General features: G+C 40.2%; 1 protein-coding gene across 1 annotated transcript; it reads right to left on the reverse strand.

The window, feature by feature from the left end:
* Positions 1-1021: 1021 nt before the first annotated feature.
* Positions 1022-11975, reverse strand: mapk13 (mitogen-activated protein kinase 13). Its single transcript, XM_061075293.1, has 12 exons — positions 11766-11975; positions 9899-10028; positions 9661-9719; positions 8345-8450; positions 7283-7312; positions 6133-6180; positions 5138-5252; positions 4467-4538; positions 3851-3930; positions 2871-2949; positions 2206-2379; positions 1022-1403 (listed from the first exon to the last, which is right to left on the reverse strand). Exons 1-12 carry the CDS (start codon positions 11870-11872, stop codon positions 1318-1320), a joined length of 1086 nt encoding a protein of 361 aa, XP_060931276.1. The 5' UTR covers positions 11873-11975; the 3' UTR covers positions 1022-1317.
* Positions 11976-13308: the final 1333 nt, after the last annotated feature.

A 13308-nucleotide genomic window follows, 5' to 3' on the forward strand; every position in this document is an offset into this window, starting at 1 on the left:
TTAGAATATGAGATATGTTTTTAAGTGATGGAACAATAATAGGTTTAAATTCAGCTGATTTTCTCTGTTCATTGGACATGAGTGATACATTATTTGTAACTAACATATAGGTTTTGAAGCTTGATTTTCAATCCTGAGTGATCGAATGAGTTGTGAAAATCAATTTTGCTTTTCATGTTTACATTATTGAATTTTATTCTGATGAGGAAATGCTTCTGTTCCGCTTGTGTGGTCGCCCGTGGGCTACCTTGACAACAGTGGACGAATAGAAGTTTAGCCCGCCCTCGTGACGTCACACGGTTATAATTTTTCGCGCGCAAGCCATTTAACACATCGTATAGTTTCTATTGATCTCATTAGCAGCTCCGTATCCTCTGAACACGTGGTTTCAGCACGGTGCTGTAAACTAACTCTGGAGTCAGGCTCTGGAAACCTGACACCTGTCCTGTGTCATCCATATGTACACAAAACATCTGTGCACACATGCATGCTCATGTTTATTCTATCTGCATACATGCACGCACACACACGCACACGTATTCAGGGAAAAGGTGCCAGACAAGCATCACATGGTTAAAACCAGTCTCTCTGGCAGAAAGATGTCCTGACCTGGATCATCATTTAAACAGATGACACAGTAAATTAAAATGACCTTTAACACTAAGAATGACCTCTGCACAATATTATATCTAACATTACACAGCAGCCTCTAAGTGTACCAGCCAATCAAATGATATGTTCAAATGCTGCTAAACATTGAGGAGACCCACATGGGTTGAGTTTAAAATTGTGTGTCACATTGATATGGCAGACACTACAGCAGTGTAGAATGAAATCACGAGTCATCAAAACAGAGTCATGAATCAAAGGAGTGTGGTTGCTCTCATCATCATACCCACACACTGTTATGATCATACTCGTTACATGTGACTTCAATATGCTACATAAACCCCCATTGCTGCTAACTAACATACAGAGATGCTATATTAAACATGACAGCATTCATTTGATTGACACAACATTTGGGTTGACTAGGCGTCTTATACTTTAATCCGAAAAAACAATATTACAGTAAATCTTACAGTAAACCCTGTGACGTTCAGTCACAATATATTTGCAAGACACTTCACTGATGTGACACAGAGGGCAGTTTACATTCAGGAAATAATTGCACATTACAAAAAGAAAAAAAGGTAATCTCTCGTTCATGAATCTAAACATATCCAGGCCAGAAGGTACAGAGTGAATCCATGGTGAGAATGTACAAGGGCACGGTCGGCTGTGTTCTGTGTCGGTAGAGGCTGAGAACGCATCAGGTCACGGAGACATGGTCAGAGTGTTTTTCCTCTTGGAGTCCCTCCGTGGGATCGGCACGAAGCTTTTCACCTCTTTGTAACATAACCCTGTGGACAATAAGGGGAAAACCATTTGCTTTCTGCATGTCCACAATGATTCAAACTGACAAATAAGTTGAGGACATATTGCATGGTGTTTTAACATTAATTATTCATTAGCACATAAACAGAAGCCCTGCAGTAGAATATTTGTATAGGTGTAAATAATTCAACGTGGCCAACATGGTGAACACTTAAAAGAAAATGTCCACTTTGACCATTTGAAAAGCACATAGTAAAACTGTTCCACTGTTTACTGTGTCCACTATAGCTGCTTTCAGACGTGCACGTTTTCCAGAGGGGCTCTACGTGAGAAAGCCAATGTTCAAATCTGTTGCTCAGGACATTTTTCATAAATTTTCCTGCAAATAGTCAAGTAAAATGTCATGAATAAGTCAGAGTATAACCAGGGGTGAAAATGTCTAGAATAATTCACAGCAAGATCCTTGAATTATTCCCTGGGAATATGATGAAAACGGTGAGGGGGTGTGTGAAAACCAAACCTCCTTGGTGGAGGTGAATATCTCCGGATGAAAAACAGGTGCAATACACAGAAATCACGTAGAAGAAGATGCCAACTTGGAATCACAAGGATACTACAGAGCTTTTGGCCATAAGGGCCGACAGCAGCGTTGATGTGCTGTAAACAAAAACAGTGATTTCCAACACCCAACCCAATTTCCCAGAGTTCATGTCTGAAAACAGCTTATGAGACACAAGCATATTAATTCATTCTCATTTAACGCTATTAAATTGTTACATGATGGTTATTTCTTTGTAATTAATGGAAAATTATAGTTTGTTCACTTACGCTTCCACTCCTCCAGGGACAGTACAGCATTGTCATGGCTGTCATCATAAGGCGTGGGCTCAGGAAAGTCGTCTGGATCCCTCAGGCCGTCGAAGTACGGGTGCTCCAGAGCCAGTTCTGCTGTAAGCCTCTCATCTCCATCAAGAACCAGCATCTTCTCCAGCAAGTCGATACCTGCAAATGTTCAGAGGAACAAAAACTAGTCTGAACATACAAATCTTCAAACAGTAGATGTCAGTGAATGTGTAAAACGTTTTTATTGACATTAGCCACATGCCAGGTTGCTGCAAACCTTCCAGAAAATGAAGATTAAAATACACAGACAAAACACACAGAACAAAGCATATTCGATTTTTCTGCTGCTAGAGACGTAAAATATCTCACTTATAGATTTTCTCCTGTGCTCTATCTGCCCCACACTGACAGTCCGTGCAGGGGGAGTCATTATTTCACTACATCCCTCAGAGACAGAGAGAAGCTAAACAGACGTAATAAGCAAACGAAACACATGATTACTGTGAAAACAAACTCCCGACCCTGACCTCCTTTGGTGGGCCAGCGCTGGGGGAAGACTCTGGTCATGTCCAGTCTCTGTGTGCGGTCACGGGTAAATACAAACATTTGTGGATGAGTGGTGTGGTGCCAGTCGCTGTATTTCAACTCACCGTTTGCACTGGCTCTGGGGAACAATGTGGAGAAGTCTTTTCTGGGATAGCGGGGAAGAGCCTTAATATAAGTTTTAGCCTGATAGAGAAACAAGCACAAATCAGAAACAGCTTATTTAGAGTGCGTCATTTTGTGAAAGATAAAAATATAATTAGAGCATTTTATTTGCAATCAACAGAATCTCACACAAAGCAACTCATGAGCCTAAACGTTAACAATAAGTAGATAGGTTGTTATTATTGAGTTTGGTAGATTGACTGGTGAAGACCTGTTACTGGTGGTACCTGGTAGATAAAACTCCTAATTTTAACATTATTTACACAGCCTAACTTTAACCTTATATAGAACGAATCCTCCTTCATGTTTTGTTGATGCACTGCCTTTTCTCTAGTGCCACCCTCAGGACAAATTCTAAATCTTCAGCATGCCATTATTGTGGTATGAAATATAAACTGCAGCCTCTGAGGGCTGCTAGTGAGACTTTATTCTTGTTAATGTTATTTTCATGGGTCTGGAGGAAGGATTTGATGAACAGTATGATTTGTAAATCAGTTCTTAGTATTTATCTAATTCTGTTTGACATTTCTTAATATTATTCACCTCAGGGATTTAAAAACCTGTCTGAGTGAGTAATGGCAAAGTACTTTTTTCTGAGTATTATAGATGCAATATTAATATAATTATTTTATATTTTATTCATATTTATATATATTTTTTTAATGTGCCTTAAATGTGTACATGTATGTATGTATGTATACTTTTATTTCCATTTGCTTGTTTGTTCTGTTTTGGGAATACTTTGACTTTCATTATCCTGGAGACCCTTTATTTTATTTTATACGTAAACTTAATCATGCCTGCTGGCATGATTAAGTTTACGTATAAAAAAAGCATAATTTGAAAACACATCTGAGTGATACTGCAGTTTCATGACATGCTGTATTTAAGATACATGAACACATGCAGTAATTTATCTTACCTCTGGACTGTCCAGCTTCTGGATAAACTCTGCTCCCGGCACTCCAGTCACTTTCATGATCTGAGTCAGCTGGTCCATGTCTGGGGTTACGATCAAGGATTTAAAAAACCTGGCAAGTTCTGGTGCTTCAGTAAGTGTGTGTTTCCACACAGATGCAGTGGGAAGTATGGGCTTCCAAGCAGGTCCATAAAGCAGATTGATAAAGGAAAATTAAAGTCATTTGATAAGACAGTGGCAGCTTTATTTGCGAGCCAGTGCTATAAATCAGTGAAGTGCAAAAGGTGCCAAATAGAACATAAAAAGCAAACATAAATCCTGCAGAAGAAGTTTGTAATAGTGCAGTTAAAGCAGCACAGGATGCTGCCTGAGGAAATGTGTTGCTTTTTCTGCATGTAATTCACTGTAACTCCTTTTCCCTCCATGTTGCACCTGATTTATGATGCTCACCATCAAATAAAGCTGTCGCTGTTTAATCAAGAGGCTTTCAATCTCATTTATTATCACAATGATTTGATGGATCTTGATGTGAGGTTATTTTGGTGTTCACTGAAACTTGTCATTACTTAACACGAGATCAACTTCAAAAGTTCATGTCCAGTCAAAGGTGAAAGGATACAGTCTTTTCCTTTGAAAAGAGTCTTTCCATTGATCATTTCTGCCATGATACAGCCCACAGACCAGATGTCCACTAGAATAAACACCAGAGGAAGAAAACATCAGTAAAAATCCAAGCAGGAACCACATCACATCAACACTAGAGGGTTTTAAGGATAGCTCAGTGGAGCAGAAAGGAGGAAGGTGGCATTTAAATGGTAGAGCAAAGTTCCTATTCTCAACAGAGCTCAGAATCTATTGTGCTGTTTACACTGGGGACACTTAGTGCGTAATACAATCCCATGAAGGGTGTAAACTTGCCAGAGAAGCTCTCTGTGCCACATTCTGTCCTGTAGATATAGTTTACAAAATGAGAAACATCCCCTAAATAAACATAAATCCTGGAAAATCCCTTTCATCTCAGGGACAGTTCAGTCGTTCAATCTATCAGGCTGCTGTCAGACCCAATGGAAAGAATCAGATTTATTGTCAGAAGGATTTCATGCACCAATGACATAAATATAAAAAAACTGCTGATTTCTAAAGTAACATAAAAGACAAAAATAAAAGACAGAAATCCCCATGTGACACAAGGCAAACAGTTGCAGTCACTGCACTGAAAGACCAACTGAGTACTAAGACGACAGTGGGGAGGACACGGGTGAGAACATGTAACAGCTATGATTGTCTTACCAGTCTGGGTGTAGTGCATCCAGTTCAGAATGACCTCCGGGGCCCGGTACCAACGGGTCACCACGTAGCCTGTCATCTCAGCATCAGCCCCGCGAGCCAGACCAAAGTCCAGGATCTGCATTAGAAACAAACTCTGATCACCACCGGCACAAAAACACTGAATAAAGTAGTGTAAAGTAGGTATCTGTTAAGTTTATAAACAACATGTTAGATTCTTACGTCTATGACTAACACGTGTGGATGCTTTATATATCACAAACACTATCTGCTTCTATATTAAAATGTTCTGATCAAAAAACCCTTAAATCTGTCTTTTAACGAAAACAACGGACAGTAAATCCATATGCTGTTTCTTGTATATTGCTCATTTTATAATAATAATAACTTATAGAGCACTTTTCAACGAAAGAGTGCTGCACAACGAGAAAACAATGGTTAAAAATACAAAGTGCTGCACAACAGGAAAAAAAGTTAAAAAAGTGGAGGAAGAACATGAATAACACTGGTGATATAATAACAATAGAGGTAAAAGAACCAATAATAGCCTAGTAAATTCAGGAATTTGGCTTCTGAAATTGTTTGTCTTTAGCTGAGACTTGAAAGAAGACATTGTCTCAGACGGCCTTATCTCTCAGGCAATTAATTCCAGAGCCTTGGGGACCCTGATGGCAAACTCTCTGCTGCCCCCCCCCCCCAGTTTTCAGCCTAGATTGAGCAGACCCCAAAGATCACAAGCTGCACAGAGATAAATAAGGATTTAAAAGTTCAGAGATACAGCCTGGGGCCAGACCATGAAGAGCAATAAAATGAACCAATAAAATGTTTAAATTAATCCTAAAACACATTGGGAGCCAGTGTGAAAACGATAAAACAGGTGCAATGTGTTCATATAATACATAATATATTTGATCACATTCTTTTATTGCAGCTGCACCGTCATTTAAATGTGTTCATGTTGTTTATGTTTTTCTTGTCTAATCCTTCAAAGTACCAACCTTCAGTTCACAGTCTTGGTTCACTGCCAAGTTTCCAGGCTTAAGATCCTGTAAAACAGAATGAGCTGAGTGTTGGTTACTTGTTGCACACAGTGATTAACCGAAAATTACAGCGCTGGCACTTTGCAGATTCAGAACTACGCCAAGGGAAGAGCTTTAGCGCTTGTGGTTCCTGTCGCCTCACACGGCTCAGCTCTTTGTCTCAGTCCTGCTGTGGCATTTGTGCAGATTCAGTCACACAACTGAAAAAGTTATCCTGTTAAAAGCAGGATAACACTTCAGACAGAGGACTGAGCCAGGGTGTGCACAACCAAGTTTTCCTCAGGCGAAACACAAACACACAATGACCTGATCACTAACAAGTGCACACACGAGGAGCTCAATGACAATTCAGTTTAGCTGATAAATATGTTGAGATTAAAAAGCTAAGACCGCAACACTGCTCATTAACTGTGAAGTATTTATAACAGAGGGAATATTAATTTACGATTTACTTGCATCTACCACTTATTATTTTATGCACATTTGAATTATTATTTTCCTGCAATAAATAACAACGTTTGTCTTGAGGGCGGGATATGATTTCTTTGGTGTTGTATTACTGGCGCTTCATTGGAGTAACTCTATTTTCCCGCTCCACACCCCCCCACAGGTGTTGGCCCTGGTGCAGCAGGGTGTGAGGACAGCTCCAGACATGCAGTCAGACATCACAGGTGAGTCAACTCATCTTACCTGTTGGGGCAGGGTTTATTCTGACTTGATAGCGATGATAAATTAGATCAACGAGACTCTTGCATGTCCTTCTTAGGTACGGGACTATGTGCACGTTCAAAGAATTGCACAATAACTCTATTGAATTCCACGGAACTTAGTGGAAGGATGGGACATGGGCCAAGAGAGAAGCCGTTAAAGTGTGGGGCAGGAATTTTATTACACTTTATTTACCACTTTCTTTTCCTTTACCAATTTCTGAGTGAATAGTCCATGGATCTAAATTATTTAGAAAATCGGGCGTGTTTAGTGGACTGTCATCTACGAGTGTGCACGATTGACTTTAACCAGACTGCTGGAACTTGGCTGGGGAATCTGCTCTACTGAGTGCCACTCTAGTTTTCTCTAAGCTCTAACTGGCATATTGACTTGCACTTACCCTGTGGATGATTCCAGCGCTGTGGATGTACTGCAGACAGGGAGAGACCACGCAGGCAGACATGGATTAATATTGCATTCACATCCAAATGTAATGCTACGGTTTAACATTTGGTGTATTTTTAATAAGGCTGGTTTTAGTAGAATGGCTGAATGCATAAGTTCACCAAAGTAAGTTCCTGAAAACATACTCGCACAGAGTGGAGTTTTATTTAGAATATACTTATGTCACATGAAATGTAGAAAATAAACTATTGTTCTTAACAATACATCTATACTTCTTTCCATTATATATAGCATTCACCATGATTTTGTCTTATACGGCACAAGAGGTACCTGTACCTCTCATTTTATATAAGTGTGACATAATTACCATAAAACATATCAGCCAGCTTTGAGTCCTGGTATTAACATCCTGAGTGACCCGATTACAAGTGGTCAGCTTTGGTCTGAACGCACCTAATGCTGAGTTGGTCTGGGACACATGTGGCCACATTCTTTTCATTGTATGTAAACAAATGGATCGTGGGGCCACATATAAAGGATCTACTCAGCTGAAGTCCTCTGACCCACAACTGTTTCACAGTGAGTCAAACATATTTTTTACGATTCTCAGTGGCCATGCATTGATTTCCTTGGCCACAGTATCAACACAGATCACCACATAATGATTGATACTTTTCTTATATGGCTCAAATCTGTCTTCATAGCTGCACTACATTCTTTCAGCCCATCCTGACTCCTTTCTCTACTGCTCGCATCAACAGACACACACACACAATGACATCTGACCCATCTACAAGCTGGGTGAGAAGAACAAATAATTTGGTGTTCACAAACATAATTGGCCAACGTGATTATTTGCATATAGAGCGGCAAAGGGATCCGATTGCAAATGGTCACAGGGGAAACATGAAAAAATGTTAAGGTCAGGTGTCAACTGACAAACTTATCGCTGTGAACCTGTTAACGGATCTCTGAGGGCGGATCTTAATTCCAGGTCTGAACAAGGCCTTTGATACCTTCATGATAAAAAATTGAAAGGTTGGATTCCTTTGCTTACCCTGAGTCCACAGAGCATCTGGTAGACAAGGAATTTGACTTTGTCCTCTGAGAGTTGACCTCGCACCTTTGACAGGTCAGTAAACATATAAGGCATCACCAGGTAGCTGAGGAAAAAGGGTAGAGAATTAAGAGATTCAAATTATCACCTCTGCCGATAACTCCAAACACGATATAATTCACATTCGTCCAATCAAAGATCACAACTAAGCATAAAACGAAGCTATCCCTAACCCAGTGAGTCGTCCCATTGTTATTTAACACACCATTAATGCTGTAATCCATGTGTTTTTATGCTTTCATTGAAGGAGCTTAGGGTGCTTGTGTTTGTTTATGTAGGCCTCAATATACAGGATTCTTCCAAATTATTGTTTTCTCTTTATGTGCTTCAGTCCACATTTGAAGCTCTATTCATATGTCTTATTAACTCACTAAACTTAAAACAATTAAATACATTTAAAATAATCATTCGTTTCAATAATGTTCTGTAATTTTGTATAATTTGACAGAGTGTGTGCTATGTCAGGAAGCACACATCAAAATTCCCAAGTGAACCTAAAGGTTATTGTTTAATACTAGTAAGATAAGAATATATCACCATGACAACCACGACACATTTGTTGAGAATTCCTGACTGAACACACTCACTGGTCTGTTTCTTGGCAAGCGGTATAGACTCTTTAGTTTGCGGATTGTATTCATTGCTTCGGTTTTAAGGCTGTTTGGCCCTTTAGCTCCTGTTGAGGAATTCTCAAAGCTACGAGGATGTTTACCTCCGACAAGTAGTTTGTATTTTCGTCTGAGTTTGTTTGTCTGTTGGTTTACAGGACTAAGCAAAAGCTTACCACAAAACTTGGTGGAAGGATGTTCTATGGGTCAGGGACAAACCCATTATCCTTTGACAATATGAGATGTTGATTGTTGATTTCTCAGAGAATAATTCATGGGTATCAGCCATGTTTAGGGGACTAAAATAAAAATAAATCTGGATCTAGTGAATTTAAATGTGGTTTCTTAGGGGGACTGTTGGATCCTGGTGGAAGAACACACTCTACTGGTTCTCAATGCTATACAGTGATAGTTTAGAGTGCTTCCATGTGGCAACAATTTAGGTCAAACCAGATCTTCTTTCAAAATGACAATGACCAAGTCAGTTTTTCTCTTATCAGAGACTCACTTGTTGTTAAGCTAAGCCAAAAACAGAACACAACCATTGTTCCCAGTCCTGTCGGCACTGCTGAAGGTGAACACGATGCATCAGAGGGGCGTTGTCTGACTCTGCCTGAGGGCTATGCTAATATGCTGAAAAATACTCACAAGTCTTGGAAGTCACTGAAGCCTGGGGCAGACGTAAACACATTGAGAAGTCCTATCACCTGGTTGGAAGGAAAAAGAGATGTGACAGTTACAGAGAAGTGGGAGCAGGCATGTTTGAATGAATGTAGAACTGATTATTTGATCTAAAACTCACAATGATTGTGAAATCGTGGTGGCAAAAACAAAACCCCCCAAAACTGCCTGTCTGTTAACAGAAGTAGGAAATAATTCTACTCACATTTTCATGCTTCATGTGCTTGAGCAGCCGCAGCTCTCTGTAGGCCCTCTTTGCAAAGATCTCTGACTGGAAGGGCCTGTGGAGTTTCTTGATGGCCTCTTTAACAGTAGTCTTCTCATTTAATGCTGAGCTGTGGTGAACAATGAAATAACAAGTCAGGCTCTGCCAGCTGAGTGCATGCGTTTGCTACTTTCACTGTTATCCCACTCGTTTGAAGTCGCAGCAGTGGAGGGAAACGACAGAGGCCGGTCTATTTTCAGATTTCACTTTTGGAAAGAAGGAAGCTTTGCATGAATTCAGATGACACAGAAAATATAGTCTCAGATAGAGCTACTGTATGTGGGACTCATCGTCTAACTGATTGTGTGTGTGTGTGTGTGTGTGTGGGTCTGTGGTTTATTGAGTGTCAGCATGTAAATGTTTGGCAGCTGATGATGTTTGCAGTGATCTGCAGGGCATCACACCGTAGGAGGAAAGGCTTGTTGGGCTATTTGGAGCCACATCCACCAACACACTGTACACACATCACTTATGCACAGCGCTGTTGACAACACTGACACATTCATGGAGGATACAACAGTCAGTTTTACATGCAACAGATGATCCACGTCAGATAAACATCTAAAACAAACACTTCACGCATACAGTGGACAACGACATGGTCAAATATGTATCTGTGTGTTATTTTCTTCTCCTCCTGCATCTGCAGTTTCTCACAAGATGTTTTTTATATGAGAGATGTACAAAATTACAGATAATGGTGGTGGTGGCATGATCCCACTTCTTCAGATGGTGCATCTTTTAAAGGTCAGACGTTTGAAGCAGAGAAACCGACCATAACTCCCCCACATCATAAAGCTGAAAGCCCTAGTAACCACAGTCAGTGAGTCATTATCGGCTGGTCTGAGTACACGACCATAGATCTTACACCATTTCATATTTTGAAATGTAGTATGTAGTCATACGCTCGTGGGTAGGTTGTAGGATGGAGGTGCAGTTGGATAATGTTAATAGGAAACGGCTGCAGAGTTGTATGAATGCCAACTCTCGTTCATACTGATTTTATTTTTCTAACAACATGGCACCTGTTAACCAATATAGTTGAGTGATGCTGTCTTTGTATGAATAGATTACCTATATCATGTAATACGAATTATGTTTAATTTCATGTAACTAAATACAAGCAAACACATGTAGAGACATAGAGGGTGTAAAATATACATGATGTTATATGTGTTCACGTACAAATATGTGTGCATGGGTGTTAATGAAATGTCATTTTGGACGTAATCATCTATTTGAATTTTTCTATTCTGTTTTATTCTGTCTTTTTGACTATTTCCTCGTGTGTAACTTTACTTTCTGTATCTGTGCTCAGCTGCTGTGTGATTTTCAGATTGCTTTCATTTCGTTTTTAGTTGTGAAGCACGTTATTACTGACTTTTCACAGGTGTTAGATTATTAAAGTTTATTATTATTATAGATAAATATGGCGTTCACCATTGAAGCTTGTATATAGCAGCATGTGGAGATTTAAGTGCATAGAGGCCATCTTTAACACACAGCTACATCGCCTGTTATGGTACATTAAGCATTTATGAGAGCTACATGTCATGAGCTATGACGCGCTGCTGGCCTGTGTAATAACAACGTGTAATAACTTGTTATACGTCTTACTACAGTGTCATGAGTGTTGACAGCGTGTGTTGGAGTCCAGGATGTAACCTGGGCCCACCTTTGGCTCAGCAGCAGCAGCCACACGCACACACCCACCCACACACAGACACACACAAACACACACAAAAACACACACACACACACACACAAACACACAAACACACCGTATAGTAAAGGCTGTAACACTCACCACACTGTGCCGTACGCCCCGGTGCCTATCTGCTTGAGCCGTGTGTATTTCTCCGGGACCTCCCACACCGTGCTGTTGATCTCCTGCCGGATGAAGTGAGCCTCCATGGTGAAGGTGGGAAGGTGAAGCGCGAAGAAGAAGAAAACTTCTCCTCTCTCCTCCTGATCGCTCGCTCACGACGTTCAGCAAACACCATGAAGCACAACACAGCTCAAGCGCCAGGCGGTGAACAGCGCATGTCACTTCCGGTGTGGCTTTTCAAAATCATGTCCGCGCCAGTCACGAGACGTGTAATGATAAGTCATAATAAACTTTATTTATATGACACCTTTCAAAACACAGGTGCAAGGTACTATACAAATTGAAACGTGAACGAACAAGTGTTATACATGAGAAAAGAGTAAAAAACAAGGTAAAATAAAACAACGGTTTAAAAAGAAGGCAAGCTCAGAACCCAGAGAAAGCACACCTATGAAGATTTGGGGTTAGGGTTAAACTCTGATCCTCAGCTGGGACTGTAATGTCAACAAAAAACTAGCAAACATGCTGTAGTTTAAGGGTAGTGTATCAACACTGGCATCCTGAATTTCAGAATAGAAATTAAATCTCTTCTCCTCAGCCACAAAGCCCTTAAAGGTCAGACACCATCAAATCTGAAAGAGCTCATTGCACCCTGCTACTACTTTCCTGTTTAGTAATTCCAATAGTTAGGACCAGCTTTGGCTAGTCATGAGCCACTACACTGGCGGGGAGGACTTCCCTAGATGCATATTCATATTCCATTGATACACAATACCAACTCCACGTCCTCTCACTCCAGTATCTTTCTCATAGTTTACTCATCTGCCTCCTCCTGTTGTCTTCTGCAGGTATTTCTGCCTCAAGAGCTGCAAACAATCCACTCTCCCCATGATCCTGCTACACATACACTGCTACAGTTAGTACTAATAGTTTTATCAATAGTCTTCTACTTCACTTTATAATACAGAATATGGTCTAGACTTGCTCTATATGACATGGCCCTAAGATAACCTCTGATATGATTTGATATAAAAGGGACCTGAATACTTTTAAAGTTTTGAATTTGCTTGTTACTGGGCCAATAGCTTTATTAGTCATGGCACTAGCCTTTATACTGAAAAGAAAAAAAGCAAACGTCCGGTATAATCCAAACAGTGTTGCACTGTTGTAAACTACAGTCAGTCTATTCCAGCAGACAACATGTTGTCTGTAGCAGTTTGAGGACCAGTCACCGTTGTAGTCTCATACAGGACTCAGTTTTCAGAAACACATTCCACTTTAAAAAAAAGAAGCTTTATCCACTGAGTGGAAAATAAATAAATGACATAAACACCTAACAAACCATGAAGTGCCTGGTGTGAACAATCTGACGGTTTGCCTGCTCCAACATGTCAATGACTCCGTTTGCTCCCACCCACACACAGTAGGTGTTACTTGTCATGAATAATTACTCTACATCGCCTGGAGTTTATGAATCACGACAGTCTACTGCAAGACATTCACAGTTACAGGAGAGGAGCAA

Source organism: Limanda limanda, chromosome 7 (genome assembly GCF_963576545.1).
Source record: "Limanda limanda chromosome 7, fLimLim1.1, whole genome shotgun sequence".
NCBI classification, from domain to species: domain Eukaryota; kingdom Metazoa; phylum Chordata; class Actinopteri; order Pleuronectiformes; family Pleuronectidae; genus Limanda; species Limanda limanda.